This window comes from Papio anubis, chromosome 7 (genome assembly GCF_008728515.1).
Source record: "Papio anubis isolate 15944 chromosome 7, Panubis1.0, whole genome shotgun sequence".
NCBI lineage: Eukaryota > Metazoa > Chordata > Mammalia > Primates > Cercopithecidae > Papio > Papio anubis.
This window is the reverse complement of record NC_044982.1, coordinates 2,808,473-2,829,587: the sequence shown is the minus strand read 5'-3', so window position 1 is coordinate 2,829,587 and position 21,115 is coordinate 2,808,473. Positions and strand designations below refer to the sequence as shown.

Below are 21,115 nucleotides of genomic sequence, written 5' to 3'. Positions count from 1 at the left end.
TGAGACACAGTCTTGCTCTGTCACCCAGGCTGGAGTACAGTGGTGTGATTTCGGCTCACTGCAACCTCTGCCTCCTGGGTGCAAGTGTATCTTGTGCCTCAGCCTCCAGAGTAGCTGGGATGACAGTGTGTGCCACCACGCCTGGCTAATTTTTTGCATTTTTAGTAGAGACAGGGTTTCACCATGTTGCCCAGGCTGGTTGTGAACTCTGGGCCTCAAGTGATCCACCCGCCTCAGTCTCCCAAAGTGCTGGGATTACAGGCGTGAGCCACCGCGCCTGGCTTTTCTTTTGTTTGTTTTGGTAGATGGAGTCTCACTTTTGCCCAGGCTGGAGTGCAGTGGCGTGATCTTGGCTCACTGCAACCTCTGCCTCCTGGGTTCAGATGATTTTCCTGCCTCAGCCTCCCAAGTAGCTGGAATTACAGGCACATGCCACCGCACCCAGCTAATTTTTTGTATTTTTAGTAGAAGTGGGGTTTCACCGTGTTAGCCAGGATGGTCTCGATCTCCTGACCTCATGATCCGCCCGCCTTGGCCTCCTAAAGTGCTGGGATTACAGGTGTGAGCCACCGCACCCGGCCCCATGAGCCACTTTTTAAAAGTGCAAGTCTAAGGACACTTTGAGTTTGCATATGGTACTTTAAAAGCAGCATTTTGCTGTGAAAGATGCAGAGAAGCTGTGGTCTTTTCTCCTGGGCACTAAATAGAGTGAGACCCAGGACTCCCCTGTTACCTGAGCAAGATGAAGGCAAGGTCCCGAGAAGCCCCCGTGTCACAGAGGCCTTGGAGGGGCTTTGCTTGTGCTTCCTGTTGCTGGTTGACCAATGTGCTGATCGTTTGTCCTTGCATGTCCGTGTCCGGGTTGCAGCATGAAGCGTGCCAGCTCTCTGAATGTCCTTAACGTGGGTGGCAAGGCTGCTGAAGATCGCTTTCAAGTAAGGAGCCTACCCCGAGTTGTGTCCTAGGCTGCCCAGACCACGCTGGCAGGTCTGCAGATCCACACCCGGTCCGTGCTCCGCCCCTGCTCCTGCAGAGGGCTGGGGCCACCACCACGTTTGTTCCTGGACAGCCAGTTGTGACAGTCGTGTTTAATATTCTGCTTCACCACTGGTTATGTGCATTATGGGCATGTTCACATGTGAGCATTCTCAGAATATTAATTAATGATCTCAAATGGTCTTTAAAAATAGTGTAACCTAATTAATTTATTCTGTTAAACTACTGTCAAAGCTTGACCAATTACTAGTTTGTATTAGTTTGTTTGATTTTAGCCTCTCCTAAGTTTAGAACTATTAATAATTAATTATCTACTTAAGCTGTTGTTCAGAGTTTAAAAGTATTCAAAACCTTATTAACATGATGACTAACGTGTTGTCACTCTGACACTAAAATCTTGAGCACTTGGTGAAGCTGTCTGGATCTCACACAGACACATCAGGTTCACATCTGAAAGTACTGGCTCCCTTCCCCATCACGGAGGCCGTTTTGGTGTGGCTGTCAGTGGGTGGCCGGGTGCCTGTGGCTGCTCTAGAACCTGCCTGTTACCCAGGTGCCTGGAGCCCGCCCGGCAGCTCGAGCTGTTGGGACTTGGCAGTCCCCGCCCGCCCCTGTGCTGGTGCTGAGAGCTCGCGACAGTGGCCAGGCACTGCCCTCCCAGTTGTCCAGATCCACTAATCCTCACAGACAGGTCAGCGGCCCGACCTGTCCCCCATCACTCTTGGGAGGCAGCCACCTCAGGAAAGCTTTTCCCCAGCCCCCTTCTCGGTGGCTGCTGAAGAGGCTTGTAGGGTGCTGGACATACTGCTTGAAGCACCCCTAATGATGAGAGGAAAGAAAGTCTCTTCATTTCACAGGGTTCTGTAGCTGACCCAGTGTTTTGTCCTCTGGTTTCTTGGAGTTTCCACATGCACATTGACCCCTGGGCCTCTCGAGTGCCAACCTAGATTTAGCTGTGCAGCTGGTACTGTTAGGCCTGAGGCCGTTTGAAGCTGGCATCATTTGAAGTCCTGGTTAAGTGTAATTTTTCTATTTGTTTTTTCATGCAGGAACGAAATAATTGTCTGGCCGACTCGCGAGCTCTGAGTGCCAGCCACACTGACCTGGCCCACTGAGGGCCGGCAGGGCTAGGTAACCTGCCTTGGGAGTGTGAGACTGCCCTGCCCTGCCACGCCCCTCACCGCCCTGCCCGGAGGCGCCAGCCGCACTCCTTGGCTTCCTTTCTAGATAGTGACGTCCACCAACCTTGGAGGTGCCTTTTCAAAACACCCGGGCGACCTTGCCCCAGCATTCTGTCACCCGGCCTGCAGTCTCAGTGCCAGGAGCTGCCTCGACCGCGACCCGGCCAGGCCGGCGCACGGAGGCCGAGGCGAGGCCGAGGTGGCTTCAGCACGTGGGGGGTCGGCTCCTGCTCACGGATGCTGTTGCACTTCCTGCCTGCCAGCTTTTTGCCATGACACCAAACTCTCTTCTAAATTATAATGTTGTAATAAGGCTGTAAACTAAGAACCTGGAAACATGAAGTACTCTTTCAGAACGGTAGGCGTTTAGTGATCTGCGGCAGTAAAGCCTGAAGCGTGGCGGACCTCCTGGTCAGTGGGAGTGAATCCCCTCCCAGCAGGAGCGTCTTCTGGGTCCCTGTTTCCGAGGTCCCCGGGGTGGTCCTGGGCCCCATGCCCACCCCTTTTGAGCAGTGTTCTCTCCTGGAGGCCCCGCACACGAAGCCCATAGAGACGTGCATTTCACTTTTTAAAAGCTTAAGCTTTATAGAATGAGGGAGCACAGTGGACTCTGACAGGAACTTTTTCAAATCAGTGCTGAGGCTGTATTTCTTAGCTGTCCACAGACTAGCCCATAGGTAAAGAGCCTACAAAACAGATGCCGAGGTAAGCAGTGATTCCAAAGACTGGCGCTCAGAAGCGCCACCTCCATGCCAGCCAGCCAGGCTACGGAACGGAGGGGCGGTCTGAAATGCTGGCCATCCCGTGAAAGGTCAGCTTGCCGCTGTCATGTAACAGGGCAGGTGATGGCACAGCAGAGGCTCACACTTGTCGCCTTCAGTCCCTGGAAGCTCCCCGTGGGGCACGGGGCCGAAGGCTGGGGACAGAGCATCCTGGGGTTTTGATATAAGGCTAGGCTTTAAAATACCTTTAAAAGTTTCATTTCATTTCATCCCGTCTCATGTCGCAGGACTGCTGTGTTTGTGAAAACGTATTTGTTTCCATAAGACAAGCTCCATGTAGTCGTCAGCGAGTGCCTGGCACAGGCGCTGCCCTATGGAGCCAGTGTTGTCCCCAGCGGCTCACCTGTGGCCGTGGCTCCTTTTCTGAGGCTTCTGACTCCATTTTTGCAGATTCTGATGGGTCAGGAGCTTACTTTCTAAATGCTACATAGAGGTGTTAAAGGAAATTTGATAGGTTCTGTAATAGTGGATAGGATTAAAAGAAAAAATGTTATATATATATATGGCTGGGTGCGGTGGTTCATGCCTGTAATCCTGTGATCTTAGCACTTGGGGAGGTTGAGGCGGGAGGATCACTTGAGCCCAGGAGGTCAAGAACAGCTTGGGCAACACAGCGAGTCCCTGTGTCTACCAAAAAAAAACCCCCATAAATATATAAAATTTGATGGGTTGTGAGAAGCCACCCCCTCAAAAAAGGGGGGTGTAGAGCAGCTTCCTTTGACAGGTGCCGTGGCTGCCCCCGTAGTGGGCTATGTCTGTGCACAGGCGACGGGCAAGAGGGCTCTGGAGCTTCCCTTGTGGTGGGGGGTGCCTTCTCCCTGTGAGGATGCTGAGCAGAGTTTGGAACCCAGACAGTTTCCCTTAGTGACAGTTCTCTGGAAAGGAGAAAGGGCATTTAGAAGAAATAAACACAAGGCTGAATATGGAGTTGAATTTTAACCTCTTCAGACTGATGGGTGCAGACGAGGTTGTGTGGGGCCTCTGTGGAGCCTGCTGTGGCGTCCAGCCATGGGACCTTAGGGCCGACGTGGCCTCTGCAGCACTGTGGCTGTGGGAGCACTGTGTGTTGGGATAAGAGAAGCCAGAAGGCCTCCTTGAAGCCAGCTCGTAAAGGAAGGTTCATGTTTCAGAGAGGGAAGTGGCAAGGGAATCAGAGTATCTGAGTCCCTGATGTTTGAACCCCCCCCACCCAATAGAAGTGCAGTGATTTAAGCCATTTCCCATCTGGCGGTCTGAATTTTTCCCTTCAGAGCAGAGAAATGGTAGGCCCAGCCATCCCTCCTCCTGTGTTCTCTTTCTGGTGAGGGGACCCCCACGTGAGAGGCAGCACCTGTTTCTTCAGAGTTGCTGTCAAAATACTCACTGCGCCCCCCCGACGGCAGCCATGAGTGCAGCGCCCAGTCCCAGCCACCATGGCATGGGAGCGTCTGGATCTGCGGGCGGACAGCCTGTCTCTGGGTAGTTGGTGCAGCTGTGGCAGAAACCAGGCCCTGGGGAGTCCTGTGACATGACTGCTTCCCTGAAGCAGCAGCAGTGTGCGGCTCAGGGGTCCTCGGAGGCTGGTGGTGCCCGCGGGTGGCACAGGGACCCTCTCATGGGCAGCACTTGGTCTTGTGTTTACAGTGATGGAGGAATTCACATCGTTATTTTCTGGATTAAGCTGCTAGAAATATCATGTAATTAGAAATTCAGTGTTTATAGTAAGATGTATTAAACATTGCTAAAAATGTACGGCTACAATCTGTAACAGGTTTTCCATTGTCATAACTGTATGGAATTTTCTTAGAGGGTGTCATTAGCTTCTGTTTGCACTGACTTGTGAGCTGTGTGTACACTGTTGTCAGATTTCTGAATACTGTAGAGCACTCACCAGCTCTGACCATGTCTTGCTAGGGCCGGCCGGCTGCATGTGCAGCAGGGCCAGCTGTCTTAGGGCTGATATGTAGACGTGTATTCTGTTTACAATTAGTTCCCCAACGTTGTGGGGAAGAACTTAAGTGGTTTTAAAGTGTTTTATGATATGGTGAGGCAGTGAGGGTCAGGGCACGTGGTCCTTGAGGAAGGGTCTTCGGGACAAGAGGGACTGTGCTCCCCAGGGTGTGGTGCCTCCCTAAGGGGATGGTCAGTGCTCCTGGGTCAGTGCTGGCCAAGCCAGCCCTTCTGCAGACTGCTGTGGTGGGAGTTCCCTGGGACAGGAAGCCCCTCGGCCCCTTCCCTCCAGGGCAGGAACTGAGCCAGCATGGGCGGGGCCGGCCGAGCTTCCAGGCGTGTTTTCTGTTAAATGTACCTCTGTCTTTAAGCTGTCTCATTTTCTAATCGCCGGCACGTCTTGCCTAGAAAAGCATTTGGAATTGCTTGTGTTCAATTACAGAAATAAAATGTTTTATTTGCTGTTGTAGAATCCCTGCACTTTTGCAGAAAGGCTGTTTTGTAAAAATCCAACCCCAAAATAATTTTTTCCTGTGTTCATGCCAGTGGTTCTTACTTTAGGGTCAGAGAACCTTGATAACGTGAAGGTTTTCAACGGATTGTCCCACCCTAGAAAATGGCAAACAGAAAAATTCTGCACAGTATGGCCCCACCCCTTACCTTCCCCCCAACCAGTGCCAGCCCCCCCGCAACTGTAGGAGCACCCACAGGCTCACCCTGGGCACATGGGGTGGGGGTGACAATTTCTGCCTCTGGGTTGTGGGAGGAGTCAAGCCACTTAGCAGTTCTGGGCCTCAATTCCCCTACCTGCAAGTGGAGATGTAGTAACAGTACCTATCCCCAGGAGTTGCGAGGAGAACGTACCTCAATGTGCATAAATTACTTAGAGCAGTGCCTGGCAGACAGCAAGAAGCAGGTCCTGGAACTGCATCCATTTAACATTTATTTGTCAAAGGCATGGTCGGTGCCAGGCAGCACGTGGAGGCACTGGGTGGGTGGGAATCAAGGGGGTCACCACTCTGCCCATGGGGAGGCCACGCCACTGACCGCTGGGTGGATATTTCAGCATCTGCAGCCAGCTGTGTTCCCGAGAGGCTCTGCTTTCTGGCCAGATGTAAGGCCTGGCCACAGTGTGGGACTGGGTCTGCAGGTGGCCCTGCCCGGAGTCCTGCCATATCCCCACCAGAGTGCCGCCCAGCCACACCAGGGCTGAGCTGGACGCCCAGACCCCTGGGGCCAGGATACACTGGGACCCTCCTTTCTCTCAACCTTGGATCCTCTTTCACCAGAACTGTGTTCCCAGGTGACTGACGAGCCTGTCACGTGCCAGCCCCACGCTGCCCGCTCTCCTCTGTCTGGCTGTGGTACTGGCACAGGCCACACTACTAGAGTCAAGGCAGCCCCCCCAACCCCAGGCTCTCCTGGACCCAGAAGCTGGAGGTCGGTGGGATATGCTTTCTCCACCTTGTACCACACTGAAGTTTTGTGGGGCACAGTGTGTGCCGGGGTGGGGCCCCCGGGATCCAAGGACCCAGAGGTGGGTGAGGAGGAGCTGCCTGCCTGCAGCCCCGCTGTGGCCTGAGGGGTTGGGGGAGTAAAGACAGCCCTGTGTGTAGGAGGGGAGATCTTCGTGGGCAGGGCCCCAAGGCTGAGGGGGCCTGAGGCCTAAGATGCGACCCCAGGTGGGCTTCCATGTGGACAGCAGAAGCAGGGGACTCCCAGGGAGTCACTGTAGGGACACCCCCAGGCCCCAGCCCTGAGAATCACCTGTCCCCAAGGACCAGCTCAGCGGTGGGGACCAGGTGCCCAGCAAGCCGGGCCTGTCCCCAGACCCAGGGAGAGGTGGAACAACTCCCCCAGCTCAGGTGGGGGACTGTGGCCACCACCTTTGGCTGAGAAAGTGGAACCGCTGCTGCCCTGGAAGAACTCTGTCTGAACCAGGCTCCCAACTGTGCCACAGCCGAGACAGACAGCGTTTTAAAGGCGCAAGCCCCGTGTGTCGGGGCTTCTCAGGCAAGGCTGTTCTGCAGCTGCCACCGTGTCAATGGGACTGCGTCCCAGGTGTCCCTCGCACCCCTTCTGCACTGATCGTGTAAGAACAGGAGGAGGGGGGCAGGTGGGGGGCAAAGAGCACCCGCAGGGTCCGGGCTGGGCCGCCGAGGGCAGCCTCTTCCTCGCGGAGCCGCTCAGCCAGCAGTCTCACCAGGAGCTGGTTAGCCCAGGTTATGCCAAGGGCTGGGGAAGCACGCTCGTCCCAGAACCTGAGAAACGGGAAGCGGCGAGCTGTGCCCAGAAGGCTTGGTGGCCCTGCCCACTTCGGCCCAGCTGTGCCCCGGCACCTGCGCAGAGGTGCACGCGCCACATGGCTGCACTCACCCCAGTGGCCCGTGTGCTGCGCTCTGCTCCTCCATGGCCTCTGTCACCTGGAAGAGCACAGTCCAGGTCAGCTGCAACGGCCGCGGGTCTTCCCAATGGGCAGGCACAGGCTGCTACCCGCAGGGGCCGGGGTCCCCGCACTGCCACCCGCCCCACCTCCAGACCGGCTCTGCTCTCGCATCCTGGCTAAAAGTACGAGCTCACGGGTGCACCCCTGCCTTGGTGCCCACCTGGTTGATGCACAGCACAGGGCTCTGGAAGGCACTGCTCAGCTCACGCAGCGCGGCCCCCAGGGACTGCAGACGCCTGGCCCTGGGGGCGGAGGCCTGGCTGTCAAATTCACAGCGGAATGGGGCCGCCACCGAGTCGATGACCACCAGGCGAGCCATGCCCCGAGACAGCAGAACGGGGACCTTCTTATTCACACATTCCAGCAAGGTGTCCTGTGGGGACAGGGCCATGGTGTATGCTGGCCAGCAGGCCCCCGCCCCTGGTGACCGGACCCCGTTTGGAGTGTCACTCAACCGTCTGACTCAAAACTTTCCTCCCCACCTGGGACTGACAGTGCTGGCTCTGCAGTCCCCAAACTCTGAGCCCAATTCTGTATTCTTCCCAAAAAGTCTCCAACTATAGAAGCTTCAGGCTCACACAACTGGTTCCCTGGACTCCATGTCCTTCCTCTGGCCCTCCCAGGCAGTCACTCCTTGGCCATGCCAACACCATCCTCTGCAGAGGCGTCCTTTGCCCAGGCTCCTGAGTCCTTGTGGGGGTCTGCTCTCCCTTCTGCCATGGTTTCACCCTCTCCCCCTCACAGGTCAGCAGCAACCAGCCCTCTTCTTCAGTGGCCCCATGCCAGGTGCTCAGACCACCCAGACCTGGCCACAGTGCCACCAAATCTAGCCCGTGGTGGCCATGACCACCTGGGCCACACCCTCTTTGGATGCTCAGCAAGGCAGGGGCCTAATGCCCTTCAGGCGTTACTCAGGCGAGTCAGGCCTGGCCTGCCTCTGCCAAGGCGTGGGGCACTCTGGGAGACCATCTGGGGGTCAGGATGGGGCTGTAGGTGGAGACACCCTTAAGGCCAGTGCCTCCCGTGCACCCAGGCCTTAGCCCTGTGCTCTGAGCTGGCCTGGCCAAGGGGTGGAAACGGCCCTGTGCTCACCGGCTCCCAGGAGAGCTGCCAGGGGAGGGTCCCCCAGGGAAGGCAGGTGTCCTCAGCTTCCCTCTGGGTGCCGCTGTGGCCTGTGGGTGCCACGGCCATTGGCATGGCTGGCCTGGTTTCTGACCGCAGAGGTTGGTGAGCTGTGGTGATGGGGGAGGGTGGCACAACTGCTCCTGGCACCAAGCAGGGTAGTTTAGGTCCCATGGGCCTTGCCAGCAGCTCTGGCCAGAGCTGCCCCTAGGCTGCCCCTCAGATCCAAGGTCTGCAGCCTCACACTGGTGTCACGCCTGGACCTCTGAAGACGCCCTGCACGCCCTGAGTGAAACTCGTCTGTGCTTCGTCTCCAGGGCGTCTCTGGCCGAGCCTCTTTTTGTGGAAAACGACAGCAGCAGCAGTGGCTTGGAAGACGCCACCGCTAACGTGAGTTCCACGGCCTGCAGCCCCAGGAAGCAGGCAGCTGGGCCAGGGAGGGACTTCGCATGTGCAGGGACTGGGGGGACTGGGGATGGGCAAGTGGTGACTGCTGCTAGCTGCCCGGCTGGGCCTCCAAGAGGGGCTTGGCTCAGAGAGCCCCACCCTCATGCAAGCCCAAGGCCCACAGAGTAGTCGGGTGGGAACGGCACCAGGCTCTGCTTATGCAAGAGAAGGCTGTGTCCACACCCCTGGCCTTCCCCGTGCCAGATGCAGGCCTTTGTTGCTCCAGAGAGCAGAGACCAAAGATGCACTGGTCCCCCATGACCCCTCGGCCCCAGGGAGGCCCACAACCAGCAACACCCTCTTCTCTAGGCAGACTTGGGGTGGGGGCTCCCCAGAGAGCTGTTTTCAGAACAGAACTTAGTAACACTATCAGGTCTTGGCGGCCCAGCCCTGACCTTCTGTCTTCTCTTGCAGTGACCCCGACCTGGCCCCGCTCCAGGATGGGACTGCCGAGTGTGGCCCAGAGCTGGCCCGGGACAGCCAGGGCAGCAGGGAGGGCCCCTGGCTGGGAGCCGCAGCGCTCACTCATTTCTCCTGCGTCTGTGTGCGTGGGGCACGATACTAATGACCACACGGCTGGCGTGACCTTGGGACTGGGGCTGAGGCTGGGCCTAAGCTGGTGCCCTGGTGCGGCGTGGCCTCTCCCAGGAGACCTGGGGCATGAGCTGGGCCCACAGCTCCCTTCCCATGTGTAACTTCCTCATGTTGTGTGCGATAATGTATTTTATTGTACATTTTTTTAAATTAAACGTTTATATGGCTTATGCTTTACTTCAAAGTTTTTTCTATAAGAACTCAGAAATGGGGAAGGCCAGACGGGTGCGGTGGCTCATGCCTGTAATCCCAGCACTTTGGGAGGCTGAGGTGGGCGGATCACGAGGTCAGATCGAGACCATCCTGGCTAACACGGTGAAACCCCGTCTCTACTAAAGATACAAAAAATGAGCCGGGCGTGGTGGCAGGCGCCTGTAGTCCCAGCTGCTTGGGAGGCTGAGGCAGGAGAATGGTGTGAACCCGGGAGGCAGAGCTTGAAGTGAGCCAAGGTCGCGCCACTGCACTCCCACCTGGGCGACACAGCGAGACTCCATCTCAAAAAAACAACAATAATAAAAAGAAGCGGGGGAAGGCCCACCGGCTCTGCCAGACCACAGCCACGTCTAGGGTGGGCTGGACATGGCAGCCGCTCCCCCTGCACAGGGCGGAATTTCCTTATTTGCCTTTGGTCAGGGGTTTACTCCCAAACTTCCCATCTTTTCTTCTGCATCTTTTCTACTTCATCACTTCTCCCTCCTGGGATGATCTCTGTAAACTAAGTGCTGACAGCTCACAGCACTGCTACCCCAGCTGCAGGGATGCGTCCCAGCCTCTTATGCCTGCTTCCTGGCTGCAGGACGGACTCCACTGGCCCCCTGTGAGTGGCCCCTGCTCTCTGGAAGGCCCTGCCATGGGTCCCTCCTCCAAGCCCAGCCAGTGTCTGCAGGGAAGCCAGCAGCCAGGCAGTGGTCAAGGATCTAAGGTCGCCTGTGTGAGCTGGAGGCCCGGCAGGCCTTCAGGTGGAGCCCCTGTGCCTCCAGTGAGGGCCGTCTTCCCCTCAGAGGCAAGGGTGAAACCAACACAGCTCTCACCAGGGCAGCAGCCTGGAGAGCAGGTCCCACCCTTCTCAGGGCGGTGGTCTCCTAGGGCAGCCGGTCAGGGCTCCACAGCCCAGAGGAGGCCCTTGCCACCCGCCTGGGACTTCTCTTCCCCACTCCGTCTTCATGGGCAGGCTTGACAGATGGTGTACAGGCGCCCAGTTACATCTGAGTTTCAGATCATGAAGAAAGTTGATCTGAATATGGGCATCCTCATTCTAGAACACGCTTCAAAGCTGCCTAAGATTCAGACGTAACTGGATGTCGCAGCCTGCCGCCTTGCCTGCCTGGCCCACAGCCACTCCTGGCCAGGATTTTGTTTGGCCAAACTGCCGTTAGGCGCCTGAGCCTCCTCCTAGGCCCATCTGTGCACGTCGTCGTGAAACCCAGTTTTGGCAATCCCTGCTGAGATGGTAGCAGGACCCCTGCCCTCCACATCCAGTCGCCCTCAGTAGCTGACTGGTCCATCCTCCACCGTCCCCAGGGGCAGTCTGATCCCCATGGCCCACCTTCAGCAAGGGTCCTGGCAAGACGCTTCAGCCAGAGCCCCCTCCCCTGCCAGTTCCTCTCAGTCACTCTCCATCCTCTGACCCACCTGCTCCTCGGGCGTAAACCCCCATGACCCATGCTGAGTTCAGAGCTGAACCCCATCTCTCCCTGCCTCACTGCCGTGGTGGTTACCTGCCCCAGTGGTCCTGAACAGCTTGCCTTAGGGGTGTCACGCGGCTTCTCCCACACTCACCACATCGGCCACATGCTCGATGAAGATCTGGCTGCCAAATCGGAGCTTCTGAAGCAGCTCTCCAGGAACGTCGGTGCGCAGCCGCGGCTGCTGGGCCATGAGCTGCTGCAGGCGCTTGTGTGGGAAGGCGTCTTCCGTGCAGATGTAGACGGCTCCTGGGAAGCGAGAGTGCCTGATGTGCCCAGGGGACTCCAGACGGGCCTGTGACGGCCACACAAATCAAGCGCAGACGTCTCCCACCATTTCTAACTCTGCCCCTCGCAGGTTCTTTGTCCCTGGCCCGGGGAGGGAAGAGGCTGGTGTTGGTTCTCACCCTCCCACTGGCAGCCACCTCAGGACCAGGCGACCCCTCAGGAGGAATACGGGCTGGGCCTCCACTTCCGACATCCAGGCAAGGACTTCCCCTGTCCTGGGCCCTGGGCTGGAATGGCCACAGATGGGAGGCCCCTCCTGCCCCCCGTGCCCTGCCGTCCCCCCGTGCCCCTCCGTCCCCCCGTGCCCCTCCGTCCCCCCGTGCCCCGCCGTCCCCCCTCTGCAGGGCAGGAAGCAAGTGGCAGCATCAGGGCAACGCCTTCTGGAAATGGCCCCGAGCCCCGACACATGGCCACACTCAAGGCCCCCACTGAGCAAGTGTTTCCTCTCCCACTTTCAAAACTTCTGCAATTCAAACAGCCGGCTTGAAAAGACACGTGTTGGCGAGGATGTGGAGAAGGCGGACCCGACCCCTGTGCGCTGCTGCTAGGAATGCAAAGTGGTGCAGCTCGGAAAACAACCGGCACTTCCTCAAAAAGTTACACACGGAAAACAACCGGCACTTCCTCAAAAAGTTACACACAAACCACATGGCCCAGCGGCCACACTCCCAGGTAGACACCCAGGAACCCGCCCCATTCTGTGTCAGAACTAAGCTTCTGAGAGGCATCTGGCCCACTTGGGGCCAGGGAGGTACAAATACTGCCTTGGGAGGCCACGTCTCTTGTGGCTGGTTCCCTTCCCCACCAGTGTCCCTAGCCGTGGCTGTGCCCCTAGTCAGGAGGCCACAGGAAGGTCGGGGCCCCGGGGTTCCTCCATCCTGTTGGCTGGAGAGAGGCTGGGCTGGAAGGCTCGGAAGCAGGTGGAGCCGGCCAGGCAGCCTGTTTTTGTTGGGGTCATGTATTGGGGGCTGCACAGCCATGGGGACATTGTGAAGCTGGCAGGAGGGTCGCTGTGGGCAGCCCAGCAGTGGGCAGGGCCCCAGCAGGCCTGGGAGAGCCTCATGCAGCTTAAGCACAGGACTCAGAATCACTCCACAGCCTGCCTGCCACTTTCTTTTCAAAATTAGGGTCTTCAGATTAGATGTAGGAAAAGAAGTCATTTCCCCAGAAAAGCACACCTGAGCCCTGACCTTGCACATGGTCACGGCGGCTGCGGGGCCTCCTCCCTGCCCCCGGCCTGCAAGGCTGGACTGTGCTCTCTTCCCGCAGCAGTCCCTGGGCTGGGCACCGCTGGGGGATTCGGGGAGGGTGTCCTAAGGCTTCCGTGTCCCTGGGTAGCGGGGAGTGTGGGCTTCACTGAAAAGGCCAACGGGGTGGAAGCTCAGGGGGAGTCACTGCACAAATCAGATTTGCATGAAGCCTGGCACAGAGGATGCTGGAGAATGAGGGCGTTTCCTGTCCTGTTCTGAGCACGCTCGAGTCCCACCTCCACCTCACAGCAGCTCTTCCACGGGGTAAGCGGGAGACTCCCATTTTCAAGGCCAACTCCTATCCTCCTGGCTTGTGGCTGTCTCCAGGCTCACCCCTGAGACCAGCTGCAGGGACTCAGGCACCTGACAGGAGGGTGTCCTCCCCTGGACTGCAGGGACAAAAACGCCTGTGGTATGAGCAGACCCCAGCCGGGCTCTCGGAGACCCCTCACCCTCCACCCAGCACGGAGGCTCAGGCAGGCACAGCACACCCTTGGTCCCGGGGATGACGCTGACCTGAGGGTGGCAGAGGTGAGGTTCCCAGCCACACTGCCGCTAGCAGGTCAGGCCTGTGAGGAGGTGGCTGGCGCAGCCTGTGGGTCCAGGGCCTGGGGTCCCGCCCTGTGTGGGAAGTGAGCCCAGCAGGTGCACTCCAAGGCGCCACCAATGAAAAATGCTGCCACTCTGTGTTCGCGTGGAGTTTAAGACAGTGTGGGAATCGCACGTTGACACCAGGGAACTGGGTTAAAAGTTAAGGAGCTACTAAGAAACATCTCTCGTACTCAGCTCAGTTTAAAACGGCATGAGCTTTAACACCTGAGAGACCCAAGCAGGCACGCTCTGAATGCTTCAGCAATGCAGGGAACCCTTGTTTCACAGACAGAGCTATACAGGCTCACCGGGACGTGCCAGGAGCATACCTGGCCTGGCGGCGGGGCACCCAGGAGAAAGGCCGTGCTGCCCTCCCTGTGCCGCTGGCTCTGTGGACTCCGGGCTTGGCAGCTGTGTGGAACCTGGGCCGGCATCGCTGTGCTCAGCCAGTGACCCCTGGGGGCCTAGCTCTGCTGAGGGCAGGATGCAGGGCAGGCTGCCTGGTGGTGGGGTTTGTACCCTCCCACCCCTCCTGCTGTCAGCTGAGCCCAGCCTCACTTCCCCTCCCTGTTCTGGAAGGAGCGAGGGCAGTCAGGACCAGAAGGAGGAGGGAGACACAATGGTAGGAACGGCGCGAGAGGCGGCCACTCCCCCACCTCAACGGAAAGCTGTCCCAAACAGCAGGGGCCGCCCACCTGCCCAGACCCCATGGAAGGGATGGCCACTCACCAGCCTCCAGGCCTCCGTGCTGCCGCGGAAACTGCACAGCCAGGCAGAGCTGCAGCGCCAGCTGAGTCTTCCCCACCGAGCTGCGTCCGGCCAGCTCGGTGATGCCATCCAGGGGCAGGCCACCGCAGAGGAGCGAGTCCAGCACCGGGCAGCCGAGGCTCAGGCGCTGGTGCTGGGCCGGGAACCGCTCCTTCTGCTGGTGCAGGTGCAGTGCTGCAGGGCAGGGATGGTGTCAGGCCTGGCTCTCCTGGGCCTGCGGGCAGAGCTGGGGACTGTGGGAGGCACGGCTAGCCTGCCTATGCCAGGCGCAGTGTGGCTGGAGCAATGGTGCCTGTGGTCACCAGGGGTGAGCAAGGTGCTGAGGGCAGGGAGGGGTGACCCGGCCAGAAAGGGCGGGTTCACCTGAGACACAGAGTCAGGGGGAGCCCCAGGGCCACCATCACATGCCCCCAGGGATCCCCCTATGGGGCGACTGCGGCACCAGAAGCCAAAGCTTCCAGAGAGCCCCCAGGTGCTCCCTAACAGCCTCCGTGTGCAGAAAAAGGCACAGCTCCGTCCAGCTGGGATGCCCTGGGTACTGAACAGTTCTGAAGCAGCTTTAATGGGCTCCCGCACGCGCACACACGTGCACGCCCCATGCTGTCAGTGCTCTGTGACGGACACCATTCTAGAGCAATGCTGGTCACAGCCTCTTGGCTAAAGGGCCTTGGATGAGCCATTCGACACAGCCTTCTCCACGACACCGAAGCCCCTCATGGGGAGGCTCAAGGTGGGACACGCAGTGCAGGCTGCGCTCTTGGCCTGGGGCCTGGGCCGGGAGGAGCAGCCCGTCCCTTGAGTCTGCACACTGCCTTGGGCATCCCGGTCAGGTGGAGCAGGCCACTCTGTGAGGACTGCCCAGAGCTCTGCCCACGGCACTGTGTGTGCGGCCGTGGCACCTGCCCACCACGGCAGCCCCAAGTTCAGCATGCTCCTCAGGGCCCGGGTCACTGAGCCACCTGCAGGGGAGGGAGGACCCTGCTCATGCCCAGACCCCGCTGCCCACTGGGGCCTGATCAGATGCAAGGATGGAAACTTTGTCCGTCCAGGCGCATGGGGTTCACTGGGTACCTCCCTCTGCTGCCAAGACCTGGTTTCCCACACGTGGTGGTGGCAACGCGGCCAGGGCCGCATCTCACACCGTTCCCACCCTGCCAGAGCCTGAAGGGCTCTGGGTGCTGACTGCCAACTTCACCCCTGCTTCCTGTACCCCCTCCTCTGGCCCACAGAGCAAGATCCCCAGGAGGCCTCACAGCCCCTCTGTGTCCACCTCACACATCTTCTGACCCAACGCTGTAACCATAGCCCCATGGTTGTAGGACAAGCAAGATGGGAACTCTGGGGCGTGAGCAGCTGCCACATGCCCTGAGGCTGGTCCCTGGGTGCAGTCTGCACAGCCCCACGCCCTGCACCACAGGGATCATGATGCTGGAGCCACATGTCACCCCCGGTGGGAGATGCCAGGACCCACCTACCTGTAAGGATGCTGCTTCCCCGCAGGTGTAAGGAGGCCGTTCTCAGCAAGTGCCAGACCTCGGGGCTGGAGAGGTTGGTCAGTCTCTTCAAGTCCGGTCCAGAAAAGTGTAAAACCTCCTTTACTGATTTCAGTTTGGCTGAAATGACACAGATAAATTACAGAAAACTGTCGGACTGTAATAATGCAGGGCGACACAGCAACAAAAGGTGCTTTATAAGAGCACTGTGAGACCACCGTGCTTCCAATTCTGGGGACAAGGTGGGTAGGGACCAGATCCCCTGCTCCCTGGAAACCCTGGACAGAGTGTGGCCGACACACGGGCAAGGGGAAAGGGCCGCTGGGCGCTGCGCCCTGAGTCTTGGCGCTCGGGCAGACACCAGCCTCATGTGAGGAGCAGAAGCCAGAAGACGGGCTCGGGCAGGTCCCAGGTGCTAAGAAGAAACGACAGGCACCCAGTTCCATGCCAGCTGGAGACAGTGCTCCAGAAAGGGGCAGCAAAAAACCAACGCCGAGGTTTCCAGCACTCGCCCGCCAGGCCCGGAGCCGGGCTGAGCCACGGGCAAGGACACGTGCCCTGGGGAGTGGAGCGCTGGGAGGCAAGCAGAGTCCAAGTCCAAACACTGGCTGTGCAGGGCAGTCAGGGCAGGGGGCAGAGCACATGCGAATCAGAACGGTGGCGGCATCAGTTACAGAGGTGCAGAGCCCCAGGACCTGCCATGTGGGGAGGAGGGCAAAGTTCATTTTGAACTCAGATAAGTGCATCACTTTCTACTTTCAAATTCGAAGAAAGACGACGAACGCTGCAGACTGATCAGCCCATCAGGGAAGTGCGAGGAAGCGCACACGAGAGGGAGCAGCGGTGGATGAAGGGCCCCGCCCGGCCACGGAGACTTACACCCGCTACATCAGAACCCCCCTCAACATGGGTGCGCTGAACGCTGCAGTGAAAAGACAACCATTGTCAGGCTGGAAAATAGTAACCACTGGTGGGATCTTCAGAAAAGCCACACAGAAAACACAAGGGGATGCAGAGGTGGGGATGAAGAAAGCGCCCCTGGGTTTCACCAGATCCAGCGGAGAGGGCTTCCCGTGGACAGGCTGCTCCAGAGGGCTCTGTGGGCCCTGAGGACTCGCCAGCATCGGGGCTCTGGTGGGGCGGCTCCCCTGATAAGTCTCACGGCCCCAGCCCCTTTCACAGTTTCGAAGTCTGCAGGGACTTCTGGAAACATTGGTTTTTGGATAAGAGACACAGGTGAGAAAGGAACTCCCTGGCTGAGCCCATTCCCCTTCTCTGTCCCTGGTCTGCAAGCGTCGTGTCTGCAGCTGTGGCAGCAGCCGTGATCACAAGGCCACCAACAGGAGGATAAAAACCAACAGCCAAGGATGGAAGGGCAGGACAGTGAGGCCCTGCCCAGTCACCAGGTTGCTGCAGCAGCTCCACGAGCACTCCCGCTTCTCGCCACAGACGGTGTGCTGAGGTTCACGTAGCTGAGGCCCTGGGAGATGGGGGAGGATGGAAGATGGAAGGAGGGTCCCCAGATGACAGCTGGGCTGCAGGCATGGAGAGCAGGGGCAGGGGCTGCACGTGGGGCCTAAGCTTTGAGCATTTGCTAACTCCGCGGAAAAAAGATGCTGTAAGAAAGAAAACGATCCCCCACACCCCACATTGTTGAACCACACCAGGTATGCACCAGTCACAACCCCAACAGCTGATGTCACCCAAACTAGGTTCTAACTATGGGCAGGGAGCTGGGGGAAGAGGAAGTTGGGGTACACAGGTGTAGGCACACTCAGTCCTCACCGCCCCCAATAGGAAGTCCATGGATAATCAATAACCCTGACAAATCAAACTTTACAACGTAAACACATTTAGGAGCCCAGATGTAAATATTTTTTTAAAAAATAACTAAAAAACGGCTGGGCGCAGTGGCTCATGCTTGTAATCCCAGCACTTTGGGAGGCTGACGTGGGCGTATCACAAGGTCAGGAGATAGCGACCATCCTGGCTAACACGGTGAAACCCCGTCTCTATTAAAAATACAAAAAATTAGCCGGGCATGGTGGTGGGCACCTGTAGTCCCAGCTACTCGGGAGGCTGAGGCAGGAGAATGGCGTGAACCCGGGAGGTGGAGCTTGCAGTGAGCCAAGATCACGCCACCGCACTCCAGCCTGGGCAACAGAGCAAGACTCCGTCTCAAAACAAAACAAAAGAAAACAAAAAACAAAACACTAAAAGACTTTATGTGGCTCCATTTTACCTTTTAGACAATATGCACGTATTACTTTGATAAAAATAAAAGTAACTGAAAGAAATCCATGCAGTTAAGAACACACACACACCTGAAAACCCCACAGTACCTCCTACCCTCGGTGTAATAATCAGGGTAGGCAAAGGGAGGAAGGCTTAGTCAGCCAGCATTTTGTTAACCTGCCTTATGTAAAGTGCACAGACCCACCCACACCCCTTATGTAAATAGAAATAAATGTACCTTTCTTAATTGCAGCAATAATTCTGGGATTCAGGTCCAGTAGATCTAAATCCATTCTGTCGGTGGGCTGCGCACCAGGATGAATAACTTCCCAGGAAAGACAGAACTATGGATGCAAATTCTGAAGTACTTGCCTTCAATTCAAAGCCTGTCAAAGGCACGCACCACGGAAGTGACAGCAGCCACCGTGTCCGTGTCATCCGGGCTCTGTCACTGAGGGTGGAAGAGACTTCACTGTACAAGGAAAGCTGTCTAGCTCTATCTAGGGCAACATGTCTGTAATTTACCTCTAAGAATTAGAATTATTTAGCAGCTCAGAACCCATTCCAGACACTGATGCATTTGAAAAATCCCCCAAACCCACCACATTCACTCCCTGTGGAAAGTGCTAGAAATAAGACCATCCTCCCACGGCAGGTGAGTGCCCCGCCTGACTCACCTCTCTGGGGCTCGGGGATGACCCACGCGTTCCTGGCTGACTTGACTGAGGCATCTCTTGCACTCTGCAGTTTAATTTCCTTTAAGTGTCTCCCTGGGGACTCTGGAAAGAGTGGGAAGGTGGGTCTGGGATTGGCAGAGTGCTCAGGGAATCCGAACATCGGTGGCCTCCAGCTGTCTCAGCAGCCAACAGCAGAAGACAGCTTCCTTCCAGGACGACCACTGTGGACCCCACCCAGCCTCTCCCAGGAAGGGAGCTGGCAGCCCTTCCACAGCCCGAGCCCGGCCCAGAGAGGGAGAAGCTCAGCTCTTCTCCCCTCCGGCCTCGGCGGGCTGCTCAGGGACTCAGCCCAGGATCACATAAGGCCTTTCCAACAGGCCACTCTACATCCTCTGTCAGCTTCCCAAATGGGGAGACCAAGAGTGTCCAGGGCACCAGGAAACCAGAAGGCAGCAGCCTCGAGGGCCATGTCCTACAGTGAGGCCCGGTGCCCTTGGCAGTAACCCAGCAGAGGAAAGGGCAGGCCACGGACTTGGAGAAGGCTTTCCCTTGGACCACACAGAATGTGGCACTGGCCTGGATGCGATTACGCTGGTCACTCCATGCCCATGCTCAGCCTGCTCAGGGCCAGGCGTGGAAAACAGACTGCAGGAGCCGCAGGCTGAGGCATGCCCCCAGGCACCCCGTGAGGCGGGCAGGGCAGGGAAGCTGGTGCTCCAGGATTCGTTTCCTGCCCGCGCACCAGGCTCCCGGGGCCCCACAGCCTGTGGATTTTCTGAGCAAGGGACAGGGAGGTGCCCAGGCCTGGTTGCCCAGGCAGGCCTGACAGGAACTGGCGAGAAGCCACCCTGGGGGGCCGGGTGCAGGCCAAGGCAGGGCGGTGGGGCGCTGAAACCAGCTCCAAACTGCTGGCTGGCCAGAGTGAGGAAGTGAAGTTCCCCAGCACACAAGGCAAATCAAAAAGGAATGCCACCTCCAGGGAAGGCACTACACTGCCACAGGAGATGTGGCCTCGCCTGGCTCTGTGAGTTACTGACCTTGATTGCTGGGCTGCAAAAATACAAATCAACTTGAAGGTTGGGCAGATGCTTTGAGACAAGCTATACCCTGCTGGCCTGGGAGCTGGTCCTTGGTCCCAGCCTCTCAGAGAGCTCCCGCTCTCACACTCTCCACTGCTATTAAGGCACACTGCGAACTCTAACCAGATCTCACTTTCCAGGGGCCTGCTCCATCCGGCGGAGCAACGACTTTGGCCATTCTGGCACTCGCCTCCCTGCGGCAAATGCACCCCATCCATGGAGGCCCTGCTTCCCCGCCAGGCGTCTTCACCTCCTCCCCTCTCGTCCCCTCTGAGCACTGTGAACCCAAGAACAAATTCTCTTTGACAATAAACCGTGTGATTCGTGGAATCATACTTTGGTCCTCTCCTTATTTCCTCCACACACAAGGACCCCTGCAGCGCCAATGCCCACAGGGGAGGGCAGAGCCAGCCACACGGACCCCCACCTCACAGGCTTCAACGCGGTGGGTCACTTGAGCCCGCGAGTTCAAGACCAGCCTGGGCAACACAGTAAGACCTATTCTCTACCAAAAAAAAAAAAAAAAGAGAGAGAAAGAAAAAGAAAAACAGCCGGGTGCCGTGGTGGTGCTTGCGGTCCCAGCTACTTGAGAGCCCGGGAGGTGGAGGCTGCACTGAGCCGTGATGGCGCCACTGCACTCCAGCCCGGGCAACACAGCGAGACTATTTCAAAAAAACAATAAAAATTCATGCCTTGTAATGAGGAATTAAAGGCAGGATGAATAAACATTTTCTTTTTTTTGCTTTTTGAGAATGGGTCTCTCTCTGTAGACCAGGCTGGAGTGCCGTAATGTGGTCTCGACTCACTGCAACCTCCGCCTCCCGGGTCCCGGTTCAAGCAATTCTCCTGTCTCAGTCTCCCAAGCAGCTGGGATTAGAGGTACGTGCCATCATGGCCAGCTAATTTTTTGTATTTTTAGTAGAGACGGGGTTTCACCATGTTGGCCAGGCTGGTCTTGAACTTCTGACCTCGTGATTCACCCGCCTCAGCCTCCCAAAGTGCTGGGATTACAGGCGTGAGCCACCACGCCCGGCCTAAAGATTTTCTTTCCAAATCAAAGCATTAAAATAACTGTTCAGATCTCTCCCACTTCGATGCCAGGCCAGCGCAGTCCCAGGCGGACGAACGAAGGCATCGAAGGCCGGGGGCGCAGCCGCGGGCCCACCTCGGCCTCCCCTGAGCAGACACCTGCCCGCGCACACCGGGGCCCCCGGAGCCCGCCTTCCCCGATCTGAGCGCACGCGGCCCTGCCCCGGGAAGGCGCCTGAACGCGACCCGAGCTGTGGCGGGGCACCCAGGGTGAGAGCTGCAGCCCCAGGCCAGCCTGCTCTCACCGGCTCGGGCAATGGAGACCCGCGGCCGCCCCCGCCCCCGCCCCTCGACCCTGCCACACCCCTCACGTCCGCGGCCGCCCACGACCTCCGACCCCGCCGCCGCCTGGCACCGCAGCCGGGTTCCGCGGGTCTCACCTACCGCTGGCTCCGCACTCCTCTTCGCGCCGTCCTGCCTCTCTCGGCTTCCTCCAATAGGCGCCGAGCGCCCTGATAGGGCT

The 21,115-nt window shown here is 58.0% G+C and overlaps 2 protein-coding genes and 1 long non-coding RNA gene across 26 annotated transcripts in view; 2 read left to right on the top strand and 1 right to left on the bottom strand.

The window, feature by feature from the left end:
* The window catches only part of KLC1 (kinesin light chain 1), a 71,308-nt gene extending 61,634 nt beyond the window's left edge, over window positions 1-9,674 (top strand). For 5 of the 20 annotated variants that reach the window (XM_009212334.3, XM_009212335.3, XM_009212330.3 and 2 more), the window contains 2 exons: window positions 8,774-8,846; window positions 9,318-9,674. In XM_009212334.3, coding sequence (XP_009210598.1) covers window positions 8,774-8,845 — 72 coding nt within the window. In that variant the 3' untranslated portion in view covers window position 8,846; window positions 9,318-9,674. Of the gene's footprint in view, window positions 1-868; window positions 936-2,045; window positions 5,361-6,177; window positions 6,511-8,773; window positions 8,847-9,317 lie in introns of those variants that run through there. The other 15 variants (XM_009212321.4, XM_009212322.4, XM_009212320.4 and 12 more) reach the window with 8 other exon arrangements.
* On the bottom strand, window positions 5,320-21,103 carry XRCC3 (X-ray repair cross complementing 3). Of its 5 annotated transcripts, none has more exons than XR_004184749.1 (9): window positions 18,485-18,588; window positions 18,046-18,258; window positions 15,555-15,692; window positions 14,041-14,253; window positions 11,277-11,431; window positions 7,495-7,707; window positions 7,265-7,311; window positions 5,605-7,149; window positions 5,320-5,497 (listed from the first exon to the last, which is right to left on the bottom strand). XR_004184749.1 is itself a non-coding variant. In XM_009212314.4 (9 exons), exons 3-9 carry the CDS (start codon window positions 18,098-18,100, stop codon window positions 6,930-6,932), a joined length of 1,041 nt encoding a protein of 346 aa, XP_009210578.1. In that variant the 5' UTR covers window positions 18,101-18,258; window positions 18,485-18,586; window positions 21,037-21,103; the 3' UTR covers window positions 5,320-6,929. The 5 variants fall into 5 exon arrangements, 4 of the variants coding, with proteins under 4 accessions (XP_009210578.1, XP_009210580.1, XP_031523640.1 ...); XM_009212314.4 differs by adding an exon at window positions 21,037-21,103 and having other exon boundaries at window positions 5,320-7,149; window positions 18,485-18,586; XM_009212316.4 differs by adding an exon at window positions 20,957-21,046 and having other exon boundaries at window positions 5,320-7,149; window positions 18,485-18,586.
* LOC108586999 lies at window positions 18,254-18,877 on the top strand. The gene has a single exon (XR_004184750.1). It is a non-coding gene; the product is annotated as an uncharacterized LOC108586999 (long non-coding RNA).
* Window positions 21,104-21,115: the final 12 nt, after the last annotated feature.